The following is a 24,940-nucleotide window of genomic DNA, read 5'->3' as shown; positions in this document are numbered from 1 at the left end:
ACGTGTATAGTGGCATTCCAGTCTTAAAGGAGGTTATTGTCCCTTACACGTTTAGGGTGACTACCATATTCACATGGAGCCAGAGAGGCTCTTAAGTGCCTGTTTCAGAGGGCAGCCTTAAATGTGGGTTGGGTGAGTCACCCAGAGGACATGGGAGAAATCTTACCCACACTGGGCCATTGACTAGGGGAGCTATGTATATGTTTATCTTAGCTTGAGAGTAAAAAGAGAGAAGCAATTAAACATCAGGCATTGTAATGAGAGAAAAATCAGACCTTGCAATGACAAACGTGACTCCTGAATAGCAGTAGCATATCTACAGTTGACTCCTGAATATACAGTAGTGAGGACCCTGAAATTTCCCAGTTCCATTATTTCAGAGTCCCCACACTCTTCATTCAGGAGTTACCCGTAGATCAGTTGAAATTCTATAGAACCAGACAAGCCAAACTCTTACAGGCTCATACCTTGTACAGAAATGACCACTGTTGTTCTCTCTGTTTTATTTGTTGCGTCATTTATGGTTTCACAGATGAACAGCCCAGAATCACTCATCTGGGCATGTGGAATGATAAGGGTGTCATTGTCTATGATGTTCTGGACACTTGAATCCTCTAGCTTTTTCCCCCAAACAATCCTTGCTGGTGGATTACTTGTAGTGCTACAAGTGAGCATCAGAGTTTCCCCCTGCATGGTTGTGTTGCTTGGAGACACAGTGATGTTGGTATTTTGAGGACCAACTTGAAGCAAACAGAAGAGAAAAGCTCAATGAGCTAAGTTAACGACACATGCGATCCATGTCTGAGGCTAAAGGATCTCAAGGGAACACTTCAGATACTGGGAAACATTTCAAAAGCAGTGATGTCATTAGGGCAATGAAACAATTTCCCCAGAGAGCTCAGTGAGGAATCAACACTAGAGGTTTTCCAAAAGGAACTGCTTAGAGCCAAATTCTGCTCCCTGATATATGCATGTGGATCCCATTAACTAAAATGAGAATTACATGGGCATTCAAGGGAGATTTTTCAAAAAAGCACCTCTGTTTAGGCAGTTTTTGCTCTCTCTAATTCAGACTATGTGTGTTTGCCCTCTGAGTGAATTCTGAACCAGCTACTGAGGAAAAGGAGAGAGGATGAGCTACAATAGTGGTTCTGAAGGTTGACGTGTATCGCTTTTTTTCACTGTTACTGAATGCAACAGTTAACTTTAATAACCCAGGGTGCTCCATGTGGAGAACGCTCATTGAAGTCAATGGTTATTATTCATATGAAGGGATTACAAGTCTGTGCCCAAAGATGATATGACCTAAGGGCCATGTCCTACCCTTGATCTTTGTGCAGTACAGTCACTGACATCAGTGCGAGATCCAGTGTGGATCAAGAGTACTTTTGTTTATATCCCTAACTTTGTAGCCCTGGCCCATGAATCCTAATGTAAAATTTACCCCCTAATATAAATATACTTACAGTTTACACTCAATCTCTGTGAAGTCTGTCTTTTCTTGGGTTCAAATTCCATTTCATCAATCGGTAATTCAGCCACACAAGTAATCACTTTCCCAATGTCTTCAAAGGTGGGGATAAAAGTCAATGTCAGACTTTTTGTCTCTGTGGTTTCGGTGCTTTCTTCTTCATAAAATTCTTTGGTTTCAAGAACAGATCCATCTTTCGCCAGCTGCATCATCAAACGCTCAGAAGGATACACTTTGGGAACCATACAGGTGATACTGGCTTTTTCCCCAACATTCAGGGGTGTGCTGATCTCAATGACTGGATCACTGGGAAAAGCTAAAAGAACAATACCAGTTACTTTTTACTAGAGACAGGCCAAAGAGACAACCATTGAAACTAGAGCTAGAACTGAAAGTCCCTCAAGTTCACATGTGTTCATGTCTTGGCTTTTGATTAAGAACACTACAGTCATGAAATATGGGTCCATATTTTGGGGTTTTGACCCTCCAGACTCTTTTCTCACACACACTCAAGGTTTGGGGGTTTTGGATCTGGGGTATAGGTTGGATCCATCTTTCCTTTTAATACAAGTCCATGTTAAAAACATCATGGCATTTTATGAAAGGTAGAAAAATACTGATCTTTTTTAACTGATAGAATTAGAAACTAACAGCTACCATATATATGTATTTCTAAATTAGTGACAGACAACAATAATACTGTTCTTAGAAATAACTGGAATAAAAAGGCATAGCATGTGCTGTATCTTCATTTAGAAGACCCAGCTTTTATTAATTTTAATTATTACCCCCAGCAGCTATTGAATGTGGCTCCCAAATAATGGCAGCTACCGTTAAATATAAAGACTTTCCTATGCCAAACCAAAATATTAAGGTATATGGGACTGATTTCTTTCCAACAAACTCAGTGGCAAAACTGCCATTGATTTCAGTGGTGTAGAAGCATGCCTTGTATCTGCAGCTAATATAGTGGCAGGCAGAGTGAATTTACAAAATCCCTGTAATATGAGCCAACTCCTGCTCACTTCACAAGCCTGTTGGTGTCAATGGAACAATTTGCATCAGTAAAATGGGATTTGGTCCTAAGGGCCAGATCCAATACCCACTGATAGCAACAGAAAGACTTCCATTGACTTCACTGGGCTTTGGATCAGGCCCTTAATACTCACATTTTACCCAAACATTTCCACCCAGAGCATATTTTTTTCAGCTTTTTGAACACTTCAAGGGGACTATCTTCTGGCTTTCATATACTTTGAGGAAAACACCAAGAGCAAATAAAACCAGGACGACTAAATTCATTCTAGGTAGCCTAGTTCAAGATGCCTAATAAGAAATCCCTGCACCAATCTATGACCCCTACCAGGAAATATATGTTTAAACCATACCAGAGTTGTTGTGCTAGGGATATAATTGACCATCCACTGTAGGAATGATTAATCACATTTATTATGATGAGCATTGCACCAATGTCACATATAAAGGGAATAAATCACTTACAGTAAACATGAACCTTGATGCTTTTTTCTTTTTTCACACTGTCACAAACTGCACTGCAGAGATACTCATTGTCATTCCCAAAGCCAACAGGATCCATAGTCAAAATGGAGCGGTTCCCCGTTCTGTTCACTGACCCATCTAGGGGCTTGTCCAACTGGCTTCTCCAAGAGAAACTTGGGGATTCACAGCCAGTAGTACTACAGGTCAGCTCAAGTTTATCTCCAATCTGAGCAGCAACATTGTCTTTAGGTGTAATCTCAATTTCAAAAGCTTTAGCTGAAAAAGGGAGAAAAATGCAAATTCAGCAGCATTCATTGCTCATGTTCTCCTTTGCACCGGCAATCTAGTAAAGTATATGAGATTATTAAAGCCTGCCTCTTGTTTCACTATTTTTAAACTAATAGTTGTGTAGGACAAGTTAAACTAATAATACTTAGCACTTAAATAGTGTTTTCCCTCTCCAAAATACTCTACACACATTAACTAATCAACTGATGAACAATGTAAATCCATTGAAGTCAATGGAACAACATGACTTTACACCAGCTGGGATCTGTCTCTAAAACTCTGCAGCAGACTAATAGGTAAATATGTTACCAAGGGAGGTTATAGAATCACCTTCACTGCAGATATACTTGACTGATACTATACTTGACTGATATCTATCAGGGATGCTTCAGGGATAATAAAATCAAACCTACGATGATGTGCTAGAGATCGCTTCTAACCAAAACAATTCTATGATTCTATAGTGCAATACATTTTTTTAGCAAACTAAATTACAAAATGACTGCATTACTACAGAATAGCCAGTGCTGAATAAAATTTTTCTTGCTATTTAAACAGAATATCTTAACTGAGCTTAACACATTTTTATTTACTGAGATGTAAAATAATTTTCCGTAAAGAGAAAAGATTCTAAAATAAAGGACAATGCAAATTAATTACAACAATTAATTAAGTAACAAAACAATAACTCACAAGTCAAAAACACCAGTAAAAGCACTGTCACTGATGGAATTATTCTTCCCATTTGTCTAAATTTTTGCAATTGATATATTATGAAAAGAAAGCTAGCTCCAAACCCCAGCTCTCTGTTCTCTCTGAAGAAACACGGTGTGAGTCTGCAGCTCTGAAAATGACAGTTGTAACAGTTACTCAGCTCTTTATAACAATTCTGGCTGAGGTGGAGTGTAGGAAATCTCTACATGGGGAAAACCCACAGCAAAGTTAGGAAAAATCCCCCTGTAGGCTGTGTAGATTGTTTCAGCGCCCTCTGCTGCTTTCAGATAGAGGATTACAATGTGTCTTTTTCACACAACTTCCAAAACTGAACTGGTAAAATAAATATATCAGAGACGGAGAATATCAAGAACAGTTCAGGGGAGAAAAATATTTTTAAGCCCAGGATAAAATTAATTATTTTAGCATTGTTATTGCATGTCACAGGTATAAGGAGCAAAATAACGACCTGATCATGCAGATGGTTAGTCATGTGAAAGAAGCTGTTCATGTGAGCAGTTCCACTGAAGTCAATGGGATTATTCACCTAGTTAAAGTTACTCACATGCATATTTTTTGCATGATTGGGTTTTATGGGGACAATCCTACAAACACTTGAGTAATTTTTCTCAAGTGAGTTGTCCCTTTGAAATCAGCAGGACAACTTGCATGAATAAAGCTGCCCAAATACCTATGGGGACTGAGCCATAAGAATACGGAAATGAGTCAGGTAATGAAGGACTAGAGATGAGCTCAAATCAAAATCCTGGATCCTAACACCCCTGATCCAGATCCAGTCTTTGAGGCTCAGGCCAATCTCCTACTGCTGAATAGAATGAGTGTTGGATTGATTCTGATGGTTCCAGTAGGGCAACTGAACAGATTCATTATTTTTAATGGCATCTAAAGAGCAATTGCCCCTAAAATGGCTCTTTTTTTCTGGGACATTGATTGATTTTCCCCTAGACTGTCGATCTAGTTCTTCAATCATACATTGTCCTATTTAAATATCGGAATCAAAACAGCAGACAAATTTTAGGTTGTTAAACTGTAGGTGGATTAAAAAAAAGTTGTCTTTTGTCTTTTAAAAGAAGCAATTTAAACTGACATCTTCCAGCTTTCGTGCCCTTTCTCAGTAATAGGGAAAGAGTGAACATGTTATGTGAAGAAATGAACACAATGTTCCTATTTTCAGTGTTTTTGTTCCAGGGGTTATATGAAGCCCATCTTGAGGAAAGGATATTTTTGGGGACAAGCAGTTGCTGGTAGGAAGCTGTCATTAGAAACAAAGTAAAAGCAGATTTTCTGTGTCCAGTTTAAACTGAGAAGATGCCACTAATGCGAAATATTGAGAAGCAGAGTTTGCAGAATATCAAGCAGATATTGCTTATTAATTTTTGTAGTGTTCAGTTTTTTATTCAGAGGGCATGCCCTTAATTGCCAAGTACAAGTGGCAAGAAATCCAGGACAAAAACGTAAAACAGGCTTTAAAAACTGTCTTTGATGAATTAATTAAATTTAATATGTGATCATTTAACTGATAAGCTAATTCCTGTAAAACCTGGCTGTTATGTATTGTTTATTTAATCTCTGGTCCTAATCCAGGTATCAAGTAATAATCTGCATAAAATAAATGAGAAAATATAGAAAAAATAAACACAAATCCATAAGCTCCAAATATAAATAACAGTGAGCAAAGGAAGGTACCACACTGAAGTCCTACTTTTTGAGTCATGTAGATCATGAGGTAAACACACTATTCATTGGAGTTAATAATGGTTTCATTTTACTCCATTCAGGTGAGAGCAGTAGCACCAGATACAAGGAATACATCTCATGTAATGTGCTCCTGCTGGGCCCTAGAGACCATGGCTTTATCAGGAACCATTTTTCCAGGTTCTCTCTTGACTGCAGCTGCCCTTGGAATCCCTCCTAAAGGGAAATTTTATAGCACAAGTTAATAAATTCCCTGGAACGCTAAAATGATTGTATATTGTAACAAATACATAAATCCCAGTAAGAATCTCAGTACCATGTCCAATAAGAGGCAACAGTGTCTATGTATATAAACATCACAGATAATAAAAACACCAACACAAAAGGTAGGAAGCAAAAATTAGCTCCAAAGAGAAAATGGACATCTAGGTCAGAAAGGTGAATAAAACCAGAAATATAAGAGTGTTAAAAGAGACAACCCACTAATTACCAAGAAAACCCTGGAAGAAGGAGACACCTAAGCTTAGAATCCCTAACCTGAAATGAAGACCATGAGTTTGTCATTGTCATGGTTGACAAAAAAGAAAAATCCTCACAGGAAATCGGAAGAGAAAAGGTTCTGGAGTAGAGTCCTTACATGCTTGAAAACTCTCTAATCACAGAGCACAGACTGTGTGCAGTGTACAGTCTGGGTAATGGTGCTTCAACTCAACAACAAAAAAAGATTTTGGAAGGGGAAGTAAAATTCCCCTTCTTAGCAAAATTGCTGATACATGCTTTGTGTCATCACTACAGAGGAGAGAGGTCATACATACGGTGATTCCAAAGTCTGGACTGTTCAGATACTTCTAATGTAGATTTCCATGAAGGGCATGTCCTCAGTCCCCAGGAATGAGACAGCATAAAAGTGGTAGGGCATGTCGGCACCCTGAAGGCATTGCAAAGGAAAGCTACAAACGCTGTGGGATCTGTCATCAAATAACATGGAATGGGAAATGTCAGCCTGATCCAACTGCCATTAAATTCAGTGTGACACGTTTGATTGACTTTGAAGGGAGCTGGATCAGGCCCTGAGCTGGTATTGCAGGCCCCGAGCCAGCTAGACATCAGCCATATATTTAGCAGAGACAGCAAAGGTAACTGTACTGATATCTGGACAAATATGTTGCTGGTATCAGAGCAGTACCCATTTTACATATTGTTAGAGGAAGTGCAAGAGGCAGTGGTTCCTCAATACAGGAAGATCCTGACACTCAGCTGACTTCCATGTGAGCCTTTCTGGTTCCTATTTTAAAAAGAAAAGGTACTTTATTGCTGCCACTGCCACCTCCAGCAGTGTGTCTGCCACGGGCACTCCAAGTCAAGGAGCACCACTTCTGCTTGGTGCAGGACTGGATCGCTATGGAAGCAGATAGAGAATAGCTGACAGGTTTTAGGTGTTAACCTGAAAGATTCAGATCCCACATGTCATTTGAATTAAAATCTGGGGTGAGGTAAAAAAGAGAAGGGGCATCACAATGAGGATGAACACCAGAGAAAACACTGGCAGGAATTCTGACATGGCAGGCAGAGTGTAATGAGACCAAATGTGCTAAGTGTTACAAGAGTGCAGTATAAAAGAGATGTCTGCATATATCTGATTAATTAAGAGCTAAAAGGGCCAGTAGATAGTGCTCAAGTATATGCAGCATTGTTCCTGGGTGGGACCAATAAAACTTGTTGTGCGCTGCAAATGGCTTCTTTGTGTGCAACTCTGAACACTGTGTCAAAAAGCAGCGTTCTCCTTGCGTCTGGGCCCATGGCTAGAGATATCATGCAGAACGGCCAGTTGAGAAATATGCTAAATCTAAAAGTTCTAATCTCTTTTGGAATTAAAGCTATAGCAGTAGCAGGAGGCCAGGAAAATGCAGGAAGGTTGTGGCACTGCAAAGAGAGCTGGAGAAGCAACTTCATCTGAAAACATTTTCAACAGCCTGTTGCAAATCTGAGGCGTATCAACATGGCACATGATTTCAGTTCTTCACATCAATTTGCTGGGTGTCCCCGGCCCCACCCCAATGTCTTGCTAGCAAGCTGCATGGACAAACGACTGAAAGAGTTAAAATCCAGGATTGATGTGTCTTTCCACTATTTCCAATAATTGAATTCACTTTACTCAAGGTTTGGAGGGGAATCCCAGATGGTTGGTGTGACTGGGAAAGGGGTTCCCTTACAAAGTACATAGTACAAGTACACAGGTATTTTATCTCTGATCTGAAAACAGGACATAAAGTTGCTTTTCAGGAAACTGACATGAGATTTGTTGGCCTGTAAAGAGAAGGAAAGGGAAGCTGCTTCTGATGTAAAGATTCAGCATTAGCTTTAGTTCATGCTCCTATAACTTTGCTGAACAGGTACCTAATGGAGTTCAAGAGGCCAATTTGCTCCAGACATAAAAAAATAATCACAGGATACAGATTTATTTGATTAAATATTCTTGTAATCTGCATGTAAAGGAGGATAGTCTATTAATTGGCCATCATAACTAAAGGCTCAAATCCTATTGGACAGGGACCTTGGAATTATATGGCACTCCCCATGTTAACAACTCTCATTTTATCACAACTCTCATGACATTTCATGTTTTATTTAAGCCCCAGCATCTGGAGCCAAGTGATTAGGTGAGAATCTCAGATTTTTTAAAAATAGGTTTCTATTTTTCTATTTTTGCATCCCTCATCGCTGTGGAGAAATGCTTGAAAATGTGACCCAATCACACCCTGACAGCTCACAAACCAGAAGGCAAAATAAAAAACCCCAACATTCATTTTTATTTTTGTGAGGCTGATTCATGATTTTTGAAAGCTTGGGGTTGGCAATACTGCACTCCCCATTCTCTCGCAGGTCCTCTCCCTGTTCCTCCCCCATCCAGTTCAATCAATTCAGTACTGATGGCTTACTGGCTTAATGTAACATTAAATCTAATGTATTTTACTTAGTCCCCACATTTTCAGTGTACTGCAGAGCTTTGGATTATAACCCATTGTTGCCTTGTGGAAGGTTTCAGGGGAAACATGGAGGGTTTGATTAGGGGGTAGGGGAAAGCTGAGACTGCAGCACCTAAAAAAGCCTGGGAGGTGGTTTTGTGTTTCAGTGTCCAAGGGACAGTTGAGATTTTTAGTACTAGAGAGGGGATTAATCTATCTCCTTCCCCCTTCCGCCACGTTTTTCCAGGGATAGAAGTGACTGCAAATATGAGAGATGTGGATTGAGTTTTAATTTCTTATTTTCCCTCCAGCAGCCCTTGACAGCAACTAACTGCTCTGCTGCACCCCACCCTAGCCCCGTTTCTATATCCACCAACAAGGGATATAGGATATTTCTGTTTGATCTTTCTGCTAAAAATGCCCAGCATTGAAATAGTTAACTGTATTAACACATATAGCTCCATTCCAGCAAAGCACTTAAGCATATGCATAACTTTAAGTACCTGTGCTGTTTCATTGACTTAATCCATTGGTGCTTCTACCTCACCGACCGCTAGCCTCCACTGTAGCTGTGCTATTTTCTCTGACTCATTGCCATGGGCTGGTGCCCGGCTTCACTCCCAGATCCTGATAATGCCCCCTGTATGGTTCCAGGAAAGGGAAATGTGGTACACTGCTGCTGAATCAACTAGTCCCCTTTCACCTCACATTTTTGCTGAGATTCACATATAGATCTAAGTAAGGATAATTAGGTCACGTGGGCAACCTTAACTCTGTTTCTGTGTACACGGGCAGGACCCATGCATTGATATGGAATCCACCCCTTATTGCAGAATTGTATTCCAGGTTATAAGCTATCATCTATTTAAAAAATTCTGAGGCAGTTTTTCAGGACTATTTCACTCCCTTTGCTCCCCAAGGAAATGCTGAGATGTGTGGAAGTGACATAGCTGGCTTGGACATCATCCTCACCACACAACATAATTGCTTCACTTTCCATTCCTATCAGTTTAACAGAAAAATCTCTGAAGGTATCCAGACTCAGGAAAAGGGGTTATCAAAAGGAAAATAAATATTAGGCATTTACACATATGACAAAATAGATAATTTCTAATTAGGGTTTGTTCAGAGACACTGTTTATTTGGTTAAAAAAATCCTGACATTTATATACAAAATAAATAAGCCCTCTGTCTCCTGAAAAAAATTCCCTGATCTCCATCCTAATGTATTGTTGTTCGCAGAAAGCGCACGCCGTGGAAATTCCAAGTTTTAAGTTTCAAAGTGAGAAAGCAATGACTTTTATTAACAAAGCCCTATCTAAAATTGGACTTCTGGTGCATATCCTGTTTTTAAACCCACATTGCCAGGAAAAATACAACTGAAATTAAAAGACAATTTAAAAAGGAAATTTGATCAATTTGGAAAGATTAAATTTCACTTTCTTTAATGGTGCAATAGAAAGGGTTTGTTTTATTTTTTTAAATCACAAATATTTCAAGGCTTCAAAAATGGGAGTAACTGGGGGCAAATGTACTTAGCAAGCATGTGTGTGTAAGTGCCCAGTGCACACACAGTTCTGCCTTGATTTCTATACATGTTAAAAAGCAATAGTGGTATTGTACGTGCTACTATATCATTTCCAATGGCTTATCTTTAAAACTGGTTTCATAATAGACTTGTATGAAGAAACTGATACGGAAAATATTGCAAAATTTGCCAGATAAATTCTTAGAAAAACTAGATCTTTTAGAGAAGCAAAGCCCTGGATCGAAACATGCCTTAAATTCTGTAAAATCTGACACCCCAGATTCAGACCTGAATTTTGCAAGTGGCCCCTGTCTTTATAAAGGTCCAAATCCAAACACTGCTAAACTTTCAAATTTTGCAGCTTGAGCCTAGCTCTACATCTACATTTTTGTTTGTGAGCCAAATGTATTCAGACGTGTCAAAGGCACCTGTCCTCACTGAAGACAACCGTAACTGAACCCCCCTGGAATTATAAATTAGAGACAACACTTGTTTTGAATTACATTTTTTGTTTTCATTCATATATCTATTGGATTTTGTTCTGGGTTCATTGGACTTTGGCCTAGGGCAGACTGCAGGCTCAGAACATGTGCAAGAACAAAAATAATACAAGTCAAAAACATTTTACAATGAATTGTGAACAAGCTGCTTACCTCCTAGAGCGCCAGCACCCACACATGGCAGTTCTCACTGAAGTAGATCCCTAGAGTACAATGCTGGCTCAATGGATGTCAATAGGACTTTTGACACTGATTTCAGTATAGCCAGGATTTCACCCCGGTCTTCAGAACTAGAGTCAATCAAGGAGAAGGTGCAGGGGAGCTTTGTGACCAACTTCTGCTATCGCTCACCTGCGGCTGTGCAAGGGCACTGTGCTCCAAGAAACATGTGGATCTACAAACATGACAAAGGCAATTGTTGAGATCGGCCATTGTAAGAAACCATTGGTGTTACACTACAAGTAAAACATCATAGAACAGAAATAGGTGCAAAAAATGCCTGTGTTGGCCCTCCCATCTACACTGTAGTTTGCTACCTAAATATCATTTGGATTTATGAAAACCAAACAACATACAAAATACCAGACTATACAAGTATCCTACCAACTATGTACCAGACACGAAGTTCTTCATTCTCTTATAATGCCCCTGCAGAGGAGTCACATATATGCCAATAAGCACAGGGAGATAGAATGGTTTAGCCCTGTGTAAGTTCAGAAACTTTAAAATGGGTTAGCCCTATGTAAGTTCAGGAACTCCTAACTGATGAAAACTGTGGGGTGGCTCACTCCCCTCATTTTCTTCCCCCACCTGCCCAATGAGCTGATAGGACTAGTCTTTGACCTGATGAGCACTTACTTTTTTTTCTTGAGGGAAGAAGCTGGAAACCCTGTTCCAGGAAAACCCCTCCCCAACTAGAAAAAGAAACTAAACAGATTTGTTTTTGTCTCTCCCAAGCCACTCCAAAGGACCAAACACCAAAGAGATGTCGCCATTGCACCTGGTAGAGCATTATGTTACTATCTGCATCACAAAAATATAACAATTTTAAAAGCCAGATGCTAGTCTGTGACCATCGTGGCACTTTTTCTGCATGATCATCATGGTATTACAGTAGATTTAAAATCAACAAAATACCATATTTTAATCTAGTCTAAATGCATCATCCCAGCACCTTGCTCTGTTAGGACTTGAGTAGCAAGAACATGCTAAAGTATGAGTAGCTAATAGCCTGATAAGGATTGTAGGCAATGAGTCTTACAGACGAGGCAAGTTAATGGAGACACGAATTCTTGGGATTTATTCTCCCTTTCAAGGGAATTATTTGGCCAGGCTTCAAAGCGAAGAGTCCTTGTTGCTAGAGATAGACAGCCAAGCAAGAATGACTTTCATGGCAGTGTCACCCTCTATCAGAGGCCATGGTGCTTTTTAAGCGATAAGAAAGGTAACTTGTGAATTGTGATGCATGTATGAAATTGCTGGCAGGCACTATGAGGCTTTGTACTGAATTAACTCAAAAAGGGCGTCTGACTTTTAAAATCACCACATTTCTTAGCAGAGGAAGTTTCTCAAAATGCTTTTGTAACATTTATTCTTAGAGAACAGATTGGTCTGAAGAGCCAATTAGTGGGATAAATTCTGCTTCCACTGGCACCCTGGTAAAGACCAAGTAGTTCTACTGACGTCAACAGGAATACTCTGGATGTGTGCCAGTTTAAATGATGACAGGATTTGTTCGGTTCCTTAGGGGAGACATCTTAAATGGTAGCACCTGAGACCTAGCCTCCAAATACAGATAAGCTTTGTTGCAACACATATTAACCTGATCTTGCAACCACACTTCTCTAAATGTTCTTTGTCCATTAACATCTCATATGATATGATGACTCAATATCCCTACGGGCAGGTGGCCATTTCAAGTTCCAGTTGGCAGCCTGTTTTAATATTCATGAGCAAATTCATCTAGTTCACTGCATAGATTTTACCCAAATTACCCTGGCTCCTCAGATGCCTATTGTCCTTCAATGATTACAACAAATATATATCAGAATGAAGATGAATTCTTTTCACTTATTTATAATTACATGTATAGCTAACATTTGATTTTGTATTCCTATAGAAACCCTCAACAGAGTTAGATTTTTGGTAGGTCTTAGAATTACCTGATCTGCTGTTCCCTCTAGTACTACTGGGAATCACAATTCCTGTTCTATATTTCCAGGTTGCAGCTGATTACTTGGATTTCCTTCAGCACTCCAGGAGTGGCTTTTTCCGTGAATGTGTGAAATTCGGAGAAGTGAAGAGGTGAGCACTTCATCTTAGTTGTTTGTTGCTTTTGCCTGCCATCTTGGTTGTTGTTCAGTATGCTTGCTGGTCACTTTTGAAGGAGAAAGTGTATTTTTTTTGTAATTTTTTAATCTGCAAATATAGTCTATTAATTATATAGGATCTTGTATGGCATGATAACTTGGTATCCCTAAGACCACCAGACCAGGTGGCCATTTCAGGTTTCATTTGTCAGATTTCAGTTATTTTTATTAACATTTATAGCAATCATTTGATTTCATATTCCTACAGTTAGATTTTTGGTAAGTCTTCGCCTCTATCTGATCTGCTGTTTCCTCTGTCACTACTGGGAACTACAGTTCCTGTCCATGGTTTCAAGCTGCAGCTGTTCCATGAATGTGCTGAATTTTAAGAAGTAATTATATAATTCTGTGAAGTAACCCTATCTCAGGGTCAGTGTAGGGTTGTTACTGGTCACTTCTGAGTGAGGGGAAAGTATATTGTGTCTACTTTTAAAATCTACAAATATATCTGACTAAGGGGCTCAGGTAGTCTTGAAAAAATGTTTTATTGTTTTATTTTATAAAGTATTTCAGTTTCCCTTTAAATTAGAAATTGCTGATTATAAAATAGTGCTAAAGAATGATACCAGGAGAAGATTGCTATATGTAATGTAAATGAGGACAGATTAATGTGCTCCGTACATCCTTCCCACATCTTCTCTCGTTGAATACATGATACAGGATGATTGGAGGAACAGGAAGCAAAAACATATCGACTAACAAACAAACCAAGCATTTTCTTCATATTACAGGTCATAACTCTGGCTGTGTGAGTAGCTGATTTTTTGGTTCGCTCAACTGAAATATTGAAAAAAGAAATTGTTTCAGGTTGAACCAAATAGTGGTTCAACCTCAAATCAAATGTTTCATTTACATTCTCAAGTTTAACTCTTTTAAAAATACAATTGAGGTAAAATTCAGAAGAAAAAGTTATTTTGAATCAGAAAATCAAAATATTTTATTTTGAAAATGCTGAAATGAAAAGTTTAATTTTTTTCAGATTTTTTTTCTGTTCTTTTTCCCAACCAATGAACCAAAAAATTTTGGCTAATTTGATGTGGCAAAATGTTTTGGTCAACTTGAATTTCCATTTTTTACCCAAAACTACTTTTGGTCAAAAATTTCATCCAGCTCTAGATTCACAGATTCCAAGGCCAGAAGAGACCACTGTGATCTTATAGTCTGATCTCCTTTATAACACAGGCCACAGAACTTCCCAAAAATAATTTCTAGAGCAGATCTTTTAGAAAACATCCAATCCTGATTTAAAAATTGCCAGTGCTGAAGAATCCACAACAACTCTTAGTAAATTGTTCCACTGGTTAATTACTCTCCCATATCAATACATTAGAAGCAAGAGGAAGACCAAGGACAGGGTAGGCCCACTTCTCAGTGAGGAGGGAGAAATAGTAACAGGAAACTTGGAAATGGCAGAGATGCTTAATGACTTCTTTGTTTCAGTCTTCATCGAGAAGTCTGAAGGAATGCCTAACATAGTGAATGCTAATGGGAAGGGGGTAGATTTAGAAGATAAAATAAAAAAACGAACAAGTTAAAAATCACTTAGAAAAGTTAGATGCCTGCAAGCCACCAGGGCCTGATGAAATGCATCCTAGAATACTCAAGGACCTAATAGAGGAGGTGTCTGAGCCTCTTGCTATTATCTTTGGAAAATCCTGGGAGACAGGAGAGACTCCAGTGTTGCATCGCAGGCGTATATGAACAAAGCTCTTCCGTCAGTTTGATTGGCAGCAAAGTCATTTATTTCTCTCCAGCATACATCTTTATACTCTTGAAGCAGGCAAGCAAGCAGTTGCTAATTGGTTAACAAAATTAACACACCCGCAGCTGTAACTTCATAGAACTAGCCAAGGCCAACTTCTCAAAACAAAGCTCAAAGCCTAATTAACCCATCCTAAAAACCTAAACATCTTAGCTTCCCACACTACCAGCTGCCAAGCTAGCAAAATATTCCCAACACCTCCCCCCTCTACCCAAAATCAAAAAGGAGGGAAAGAAAAAAGGAAAAAAAACATAAGCAAAACATTTCCAACTTATTACAGCATAACACCACAATCTATCACAAGCCAAAATTAAAACTTTATAAAGCCAACCTATATAACCATGCAATTCTTAACATAACCCCAACAACACCAAACAAAAACAAAGCACAACAAATAAATGGTGTAAATTCTACAGGATTCCCCCCTTCTCTATAGCACACCAACTTGTGGCAAACTTCTATTACCAAATCATCCTCAGATGTCAGGCGATCAAACTGACACTGAGGAAAACACAACATAAACCACATAAAATGCAAAACACAATTCTGGCCAGAAAACACAAACAAACACCACAAAACAAACATAAAACACATAACATAAATTTAACTCTGTAAACAAATGCATGGTATATCAAGTACTAAGCAGCTAACATCCATATTCCTCAATTATCTAAAATACAAAAACAAATATACCCCTACTGGGCAATCAATCATTACTTAAAATACACAAATACCCTTATTAATTTCAGACAAAACAGAATCACTTCATCAATTAAATCATTTACAGTAATACAATTGCATCTTGGCTTACTTCTAAATTCAAAGCTATTAACAGCTTAAAATTTTTTTACTTTTAACTTCTACTTTTAAACACAAACAAGAAACATCACCACTTATATGCCCTTAAGCCTAATACAATTTCAATTACATAGCACTATATACATTCTTCAGCTAATACAACAAAATTATTTATAGCCAAACAATTACAAACTAATATCTTTACCTAAATTTATTTACAAACATTTCAAAAACACCAAAACTTTACTCTTTAGCAACTTTGCAAAATTCAACTGCTGTTCCCTCTAGCAATCACAGAGTTAACTTTTACTCTGCCTAACATTACTAGTTAATTACCTTCTCTATCAACTACACCCTCAAGGTTATCAACCAGTTTTCCAAGCTTGTTGTCTGTTGCCTGCCCGCTTGGGCCCGATCCTTTTTTCCTTTCCAAGCCTCTGTCTATTGCCTACCTGCCTAGGCCCGATCCATATTTCCTCTTGCTAAACCGTTCCTTTTCATGGACACTAACTTATCCCACTATCAATTTAGCTAGAAGGGTGTACTTCTTAACTAGCCCCTACCCTTCTGGTATCTTCTGTAAACAACTATCTGTACTTTCCCACCGTGGGGGCTACATCAAATATCAAACAATCATACAACTACCAATAATCAGCACATAACACAAAATTTACAAAAGGTCTAATAAAACTAACAAAAGCACTTTACATAAAGGTACTTTGGATCACATAAATTCAAAGCCATTTTTCCAAAATTACCTAAATTTATGCCTAATAACACCATAAACTCCCCCCCTTTGAGAATACTCAACAAACCTTTGGCTGAGTTTTCTCAAACTCTAAAAACAAAAAACAATTAGGCTCTAAAAAACTGAGGTTAGTAACGGGGGGGTAATACCATTTACAATCCAATTGGGGGGGGCAATACATGCTAAAAAAAAAAATTCCACAACACAGCCTGTACAATAAACCCCAAAATCCAATCAATACCACATTTTTTAGCAGGAGTCCAAATTTTTTCCTGCCAGTGTGCAATTCTTTGCTTCTTTACCAGGGTCAGTTCTCAATGCCCTTTTAGTCAGGAATTTCTGGACTTTGGCAATATCAACAACGTGAGTGTTTTTTCTTCTGTTTCACCACCATCGTGGTTCAAGTTCTACGGGGGAAATTATCAGGACATCATCCTATACATTCAGGCAAAGCAAAAATTATCTCAATCAATTAAATCATTCAGGGAGGATCAAACAAAAAGGATCGTGGTACAGCTAACAAGCAGTTGTCCTCCAGGGGCTCAGGGTGTGTACATCTTGTTGCTTTCTCAGTCATTCCATCCAGCGTTGCAGCAGTCATCTCTAATACTGACACTGTTGCAGTTTCTTCAGTCCTACTGTTTGCAGCCTCAAATCCCGAATGAGCAGTGGTAATATCTTGGACTAGTTCAGGAAATAGTTTTTCAGGCACTGCTTCTAAAGGCTTTAAAGTTTCAGCTGAGGTTTCCATAGATGTTACAGTTTCTGCAATGATTTGTTCTTCAATTGCTGCAGCTGTAACAGGCACAAATGTTTTTTGAGCCCCAGAGCTTTCAGTACTAAAAATGGGTGAGCCAGTATCTGCCAGCTGCACAGCTAAATTCTCTTGCTCCTCTTCGTCTCCCTTTCTACACACAGGCAGTTCTTGAGGACACATGTCGCTCTGTAGAGGGGCCCCATTCACAACTGCCCCTGGGCATTCTGATACTAGGTTAGATGGCGCATCTCCTACATCATTCTGCATGGGGGCCTCAGCTGCAACCGCTTCAGTGGGCTCTGATTCCAAGGTAAACACAGGATCTTCTACCTCTGTCGTCACAGGTGCCTCAGTTACCCCACTCTGCATTGCATCCCCAATAAAAGCTCCCTGAGTGATCTGCCGCCCATCAGATCCCTGAAGCCGAGCAGTTCGGGTGGGCTTAGTGATGTCCATAGCAAAGGCAGTTTGGGAGGGCCAGTGGATCCAAACCCTCGAGACCCGCGGTCAATCCACATCCCTTGAAAGGTATTAATTGAGCAAGACGTGTACCAGCAGTTATAGTCACAGGGGACAGAGGGCACGTACCATTATCCCAATATTCCCGTATAGTCGGCATCAATAAGGCCAGGCAAAACAAAAATACCTTGTTTGCCAATCAAAAGGGCACTCAATCCAAATCCTAATGGGCCATCGGCATTGGAAGGAAGAACTTGAACCTCGTCAGTCTGTAAAACTACATCTGTCGCTGTGGCCAAATCCACTCCGCACTGCCACGGGTTGCTCCGTGAGGTGTTCCAGGCAGCCGGGTTGGCGGGTGGAGGCAGCGCTCCGTGATCCGCTTCCGGCAGCGGTGTTCCATCCTTCGCGATGTCCAAACTTATCACATCGTGCAAACGCCAGTTGCAGCTTCAGGTAACACATCAGAGGCCCGCTGCTCATTTTGCATAGGGCAGTCCCGCCGAAATGCCCGGATTTTCCACAACCAAAACAGGGGCCGGCTGGCGGCGGTCTTCTAGCCCCCGCTGTCGCCCGAGCAGGGGTTGTAACGCCGGCCAGTGCAGAGGCCTGTGCCTTAGCATGAATTGCCGCCTTATCCGTCTCCTCAAGCATAGCGGCCCTACCACATGCCTCAATCATTTCCATCAGGGTCGCAGTCTTGGGCAAGGTGGCTAATATCAAGTGGGATTTGCATTCTGGGTTGCAAGATCAAGTCCAACTGCAGTTCTGGCCTCTGGCGTCAGATTAGAGATCTATCAATAGCCTCTCGAAAAGGTGGAATACGGTTCCGATGGGCCTTGCATAATTTTAGCATAGGGAGGGCTCGGCTTTCCCATCTGGGGCACCGCTTTAAAGGCAGCCAAAGCCAGTTCCTGCGACTGCTGCAGGATCCGGGGATCGAGGCGGGCTTGCAAATGCGGGTCAAAACATATCAGCAGTGGCCACGCCGAGGATCATCATCCGTAAATCCAAATTGCGGACAAGAGCCAAGTCAACTCTCTTAGCCCAATCATCTTTCCACAACAGTTTCTGTGTAGGTGTAAGAAGCATGTCAGCTAGCTTAATCGCATCGACGGACACATTGCTTGGCCAGCAAATACCTGTTCAATGATAGACTGTACATACGGATTATCTAGTCCATAAGCCATGATCGATTTCTGTGCCTCACGGATCAACTTCCAGTCCAAAGGGCCCACCGTCTATGATTAGGGTGTTGAGGGTCTGGCGTAATCACCGGAAAGGCCTCAGGTATTAGACCTTCAAGGATGGCTTCTCTTAAAACCCCATGCCAGCGCTGTAGATCCGGAGGGTCCCCAGTTGGAGGGTCCCGGGGCCAGGCGGGGCGAGTCGAATGAAAGCACTTGTGAAGATGCGATCGTGATGATCCAGGTGGAAAACCTTCCAATTGGTCCAACTTGTCACATACATACTGCAGCTGCCTGGCGCTCCATCTCCTTATAGAAGGCATCAGACTGAATAAACTGAGTAAACGTAGTCAAATCGGGATATGGGTTCGATGGCACATGTTCCACCGAGCCTCCTCTGTCCCCAAAATCGTGGCACCCCAGGCCCCGTGGACACGGCATGGCTTTGGAGGGTGCATGCTGTCTCCATAGGCTCGACCGTAGCAGGATCAATCATGTCGGGCCGATAGCCACATTGGAGGGTAGTGGGGAACATCATCCATAGGGTAGGGGTTGGAAGCCAAAGGTATCACCGTGTCCTCACCACGAAAAACTCTCTGGCTCCAACCGCAACACAGAAGGCATTCGCAAAGCTCAGAAAGGGCCGCCTGCACTCCTGCCTCGGCCGTGAGAGTTTCTACTATCTCCTTCGCCTTATTCCATACTGGACTCAGGAGAAGGCCTCCTTATCGCCCTGAGCCACCGACTTCCAAAGCTCCCAAACAGTTTTATCAAAAATTGTACTTGGTTGAACAGAAAGTCCCTTCTCCGTCCCCACGCAGCAGGCGGGACGTCCCCACTATCAGAGGAGCTTATCAGATATTCATGCACCGTCCTTTCTTCCGCTGATGCAGCGGTTCCCATGTTGAATTGATGTTAGCTGCTCACCTCTGGGCTGGGGTGTGCCTCCGACACTGAGCTCAGGTGCACACTGAGACTCAGGTGCGCCTCCTTATCTTCTTTTCAGTTCAGGCCACCAACACTGTCCTCATTCAATCACGTCGGGGTCACCATTTGTTGCATCGCAGGCGTATATGAACAAAGCTCTTCCGTCAGTTTGATTGGCAGCAAAGTCATTTATTTCTCTCCAGCATACATCTTTATACTCTTGAAGCAGGCAAGCAAGCAGTTGCTAATTGGTTAACAAAATTAACACACCCGCAGCTGTAACTTCATAGAACTAGCCAAGGCCAACTTCTCAAAACAAAGCTCAAAGCCTAATTAACCCATCCTAAAAACCTAAACATCTTAGCTTCCCACACTACCAGCTGCCAAGCTAGCAAAATATTCCCAACACTCCAGAAGACTGAAAAAGGGCAAATATAGTGCCCATCTATAAAAAGGGAAATAAAAACAACCAGGAAACTACACACTGGTTTAACTTCTTAGTTTAACTTCTGTGCCAGGGAAGATAATGGAGCAAGTAATTAAGGAAATCATCTACAAACACTTGGAAGGTGGTAAGGTGATAGGGAATAGCCAGCATGGATTTGTAAAGAACAAATCATGTCAAACCAATCTGATAGCTTTCTTTGATAGGATAACAAGTCTTGTGGATAAGGGAGAAGCGGTGGATGTGGTATGCCTAGACTTTAGTAAGCCATTTGATACGGTCTCGCATGATATTCTCATCAATACACTAGACAAATACAACTTAGATGGGGTTACTATAAGGTGGGTGCATAACTGGCTGGATAACCGTATCAGAGAGTAGTTATTAATGGTTCCCAATCCTGCTGGAAAGGTATAACAAGTGGGGTTCTGCAGGGGTCTATTTTGAGACCGTCTCTCTTCAATACCTTCATCAATGACTTAGATATTGGCATAGAAAGTACACATATTAAGTTTGCAGATGATACCAAACTGGGAGGGATTGTAACTGCTTTGGAGGATAGGGTCATAATTCAAAATGATCTGGACAAATTGGAGAAATCGTCTGAGGTAAACAGGATGAAGTTTAATAAAGACAAATGCAAAGTGCTCCACTTAGGAAGGAACAATCAGTTTCACACATACAGAATGGGAAAAGACTGTCTAGGAAGGGGTATGGAAGAAAGGGATCTAGGGGTTATAGTGGACCACAAGCTAAATATGTGTCAGTGTGATGCTGTTGCAAAAAAAGCAAACATGATTCTGGGATGCATTAACAGGTGTGTTGTGAGCAAGACACGAGAAGTCATTCTTCTGCTCTACTCTGCACTGGTAAGGCCTCAACTGGAGTGTTGTCTCCAGTTCTGGGCACCGCATTTCAAGAAAGATGTGGAGAAATTGGAGAGGGTTCAGAGCAGAGCAACAAGAATGATTAAAGGTCTAGAGAACATGACATATGAAGGAAGGCTGAAAGAATTGGGTTTGTTTAGTTTGGAAAAGAGAAGACTGAGAGGGGACATGACAGCAGTTTTCAGGTATCTAAAAGGGTGTCATAAGGAGGAGGGAGAAAACTTGTTCATCTTAGGATAGAACAAGAAGCAATGGGCTTAAACTGCAGCAAGGGAGGTTTAGGTTGGACATTAGGAAAAAGTTCCTAACTATCAGGGTGATTAAACACTGGAATAAATTTGCTAGGGAGATTGTGGAATCTCCACCTCTGGAGATATTTAAGAGTAGGTTACATAAATGTCTATTAGGGATGGTCAAGACAGTATTTGGTCCTGCCATGAGGGCAGGGAACTGGACTCGATGACCTCTCGAGGTCCCTTCCAGTCCTAGAATCTATAAATCTTTGAATTTAAAAAAATCATACAGCAGACACCACTGGTCATAATACTTGAGGGAAGCAGCTACTAAGGTCATCTGCACCATTTACTAGTGTCTGTTGAACCCTGATATTTGTATTTTAAGGGAGTTATGCAGTGTCAGCATTCTATGTCATGGTATCCAAATGAGTAGATAGCATTTGGGTATCCTCTAATTGCAGAAAGGGTTATTAATTTGGAATAAAGTTTGAGATGATCATGATACATAAAGCTGATTGAATTTTTCATTTTGGGTAATTCATTTTTATTAATGAATCATTTATGAATTGAGCCTGGTTTTCTTTACATGGATTTATTTTTTGTTCTTAAAAATTAAACAAAATAGTTTTGACAGATGATTTTCAACCTAAAGGTTGTAGGTTATTTGCATAGATTGTTCAGTATTCACGTTGTATGACTGGACATCTGGTCATATGGTACTTGTTCTGCTCCCTAATTGGATGACTGAAACTTTTTGAACAAGGGAATAAAGAACAATGCAATTGTGATACAAATTTTTTGGCTATGAAGATTTGCAAACCTGTTCATATGTACATAGTGGCCTTCTGAATACTCAGGTGAGAGTGAACCAAATTCAGTACTTTGGCTGATAAAATATTTCCTCATCAGATTTGTTTTTACTGTTTGATCATTTCTGACAGTAAATAGCACTTTACTGGCATGTGTAAAGTCTCAGAGGAAAAGATTGTGAATAACTTGGAACCCTAACAAGATTCAATCTGCAAAAAGTCATCTGAAATTGCTAAGGAAATTGGTGGTTAGTAGCTAAATTATATCAGTTCTAACTGTTTAACAATAGACATTTGTTGCTGAGTAAGGTAACTGAAAATGAATCACAACGGAAGCTGCCGTGCTCTGTGATAGAGCCCTTCCATGTTCCTCTTGGCTTTAATTGCTCGCCCTCCCTCAAAAGGAAAAAAATATAGGTTATGTAGAGAGCTCTGTCGTGTTGTAAAGTTAATGACATTTGAAGAGGCTGGAATGAAACAGAATATAAACTGACACTGTCACATCTGGGTTTACAACATGTAGCAGTGCTCTGTAAAAGTGGCTAGAGGCTAAGGTGGAAATTATCAAATTAATGGGCAATATGTATCCAACCCCCCTAAGAGGCTGTGAAAATCTCAACATTAAGGGGCAAAGTCTGCCATCCTGCTCATGTTCAGTGACGCCTAACCCTATGGGGAGCTCACCAGGCTCCTCGCAAAGCGAGGTGTTGTTCAGTATGAATATAGGTGGCAGAAACTGGGCATTGTTTATTTGTACACTTCCAAAGATGGGCAGAATGAGAAGCCACACAATGATCTCAGAGCTGTGAACTACAGCAGATAGCAGCCTGGATACAAACACTGATCTCCAGAGGCTCTAAGCACCATTCCATTCAGTGTGGGTGGAGGGCACTCAGCAGCTTGCAGGATTGGGCTCATAGTTAGCAAGTTAAAATGCAAATCACAAAAAGAACATAGGATTAAATGATGACTTTTGGGACAGCCTTACGCAGCAATCAGTCCGTAAGCTACTGCACCATCCCAAGAAGCACTGTGACTCAGCCCTTGTCTGCACTGCAAATTTATGTCAGTATAACTATGTCGCTCTGGGCTGTAGGAAATCCATGCCCCTGAGTGAAGCAGTTATACCCACCGAGTTCCCCATGTAGACAGCGCTATGTTGACGGGAGGGCTTCAGACATCAACAGAGCTACTGCTTCTTGGGGAGATGGAGTAGCTATGGTGATGAGAGAAGCTCTCCCGTTAGTGTAGGTAGTGTCTTCACTAAGCACTACAGTGGCACCTCTGCAGCACTGTAAGTGTAGACAAGCTCTTAGAGACACACCTCTGAGTCATAATTCCTCCTCTGCTTCCTTCCTTCTCTCTCCAGCTCCAGAAGGCATGGTTAGTGACTCACAGTTGGCATGTTTCGGCAGCAAATTATACCCTTCACCCTATGTATGCTCAGTTACTGTGGCCAGCAACTGGTGAGAGTGGAGCCAAGGATCTGCCCATTTCCTACCCTCCCATGCCCACCCGCTCCAGACTAAGTGGCACAAGGCTCTGTTTAGTCCTTCATGTCCAGAGCAAAGGTCTGAGTAGCCTGTGTAAGAGTGCATAGGGGTTCTTACTTCCTCTTACTTCCCTGCATAGATGCTCAGCCTGAGTCAAAATCTAGCCCAAAGGACATATATCAATACATGTAATGGAGCCAGTTCTGCTCATTGCCAGTTACTCAGGCAACATTCCCACTGAAGTAAATAGAAGTTTTGCTTGAATCAGGAGTGTGATATTTGGCTCAGTCTTTGTAGCATGGTTCATGGTGCATAGAGAAAGAAAGGCAGGAAAAAATTCTAAAGAAACAAAATACAAAGTATTCTTATACAAACAGAGTCCCTCTCTTCCACAACTGCTCCAGATGTTTCCAGACAAATCTCAGCACTGTGTTCAGGAATATTATTTACAAACCCTCCACATGTCATGATAAATCATTCTAAGGGAGGAAGAGAAGAGAGAGGGGATATATTGCAGGAAATAAGCGCTCTGGCTGAAACCAATCAGAATTTTTTTTTTTTTAAATAATCTTCTGGAAGATCAAATGTTGCTGCCACTTCAAATTTAAAGACCTGATGACAAAAAACTATATAAAAAAACATTTCTTCTCCTTATATGTCAGATATGTTCTGGGGTTGCAGTTCTTCCCTTATTTATTATGGTTAGGGATACTTGCATGAAAAAGGGATCTTTGCTCCTTACAAGTTCAGCTGTTGCTGGCTGCCTATTTCTGCCCTGGATTTAACATGAGCTGTTTATGACATCATACTCTGCATGGTTAATTGATGTATTGTAATGAAAACATAGTAGCTTTGATTTAAAGCAAAAGTGTACCTTCGAGAGCCATGGAGAAAGAACCAAAGGATTCCTCATGCCCAGAAATGGAATTCACCTCCCACTATGGTATTGAAGGGGATTAATTCAAAGTACTATTGTCTGTCTGTTGATGTGGCTTTTGAGCCATTGTGCCCAGTTTCCCAGGACTACAGAGAAGTCTATGACAAACTGCAGGATTGAGAGGAGACCTAGTTTGAAAGGGAAAAGGGAAAACATCAGTGGGAATTTCCCTCAGCTGGTTTGCATTGTTTTTCGGTCTGGCTGAAATTCAGTTTCACTTTTTTGGGGTATTTTTAATGCAAACCAATTATTATTCTGATAGAGTGGAGATTCCAGAAGGGCTGCAACCGGACTCGGAACTAAAGGTACATAATTAAATAATGCAAGAACTTTGCCTGTACATTGAATAGGTTTTGTACCCTGTACATGCTGGCTCTGAATGTACATGGCATTTTTACTAGATTTTGACACATACTATTGACTTCTATTTTTTGCATCTAATT

The 24,940-nt window shown here is 40.6% G+C and overlaps 1 protein-coding gene across 7 annotated transcripts in view; it reads right to left on the bottom strand.

Annotated features, from left to right (window-relative positions):
- The window catches only part of LOC120370982 (vascular cell adhesion protein 1-like), a 31,527-nt gene extending 6,943 nt beyond the window's left edge, over nucleotides 1-24,584 (bottom strand). Inside the window, exons 1-8 of one of the 7 annotated variants that reach the window (XM_039486390.1) lie at nucleotides 24,435-24,584; nucleotides 12,846-13,060; nucleotides 10,837-11,077; nucleotides 9,159-9,295; nucleotides 3,953-4,103; nucleotides 2,972-3,247; nucleotides 1,467-1,787; nucleotides 468-740 (exon numbers count right to left, since the gene is read on the bottom strand). In XM_039486390.1, the coding sequence (XP_039342324.1) occupies nucleotides 468-740; nucleotides 1,467-1,787; nucleotides 2,972-3,247; nucleotides 3,953-4,004 (922 nt within the window). In that variant the 5' untranslated portion in view covers nucleotides 4,005-4,103; nucleotides 9,159-9,295; nucleotides 10,837-11,077; nucleotides 12,846-13,060; nucleotides 24,435-24,584. Of the gene's footprint in view, nucleotides 1-467; nucleotides 741-1,466; nucleotides 1,788-2,971; nucleotides 3,248-3,952; nucleotides 4,104-9,158; nucleotides 9,296-10,836; nucleotides 11,139-12,845; nucleotides 13,061-24,434 lie in introns of all 7 variants that reach the window. The other 6 variants (XM_039486386.1, XM_039486385.1, XM_039486387.1 and 3 more) reach the window with 6 other exon arrangements.
- Nucleotides 24,585-24,940: the final 356 nt, after the last annotated feature.

This window comes from Mauremys reevesii, linkage group 8 (genome assembly GCF_016161935.1).
Source record: "Mauremys reevesii isolate NIE-2019 linkage group 8, ASM1616193v1, whole genome shotgun sequence".
NCBI lineage: Eukaryota > Metazoa > Chordata > Testudines > Geoemydidae > Mauremys > Mauremys reevesii.
The sequence above is the reverse complement of the archived record's forward strand: the minus strand, read 5'-3'. Positions and strand labels throughout refer to the sequence as shown.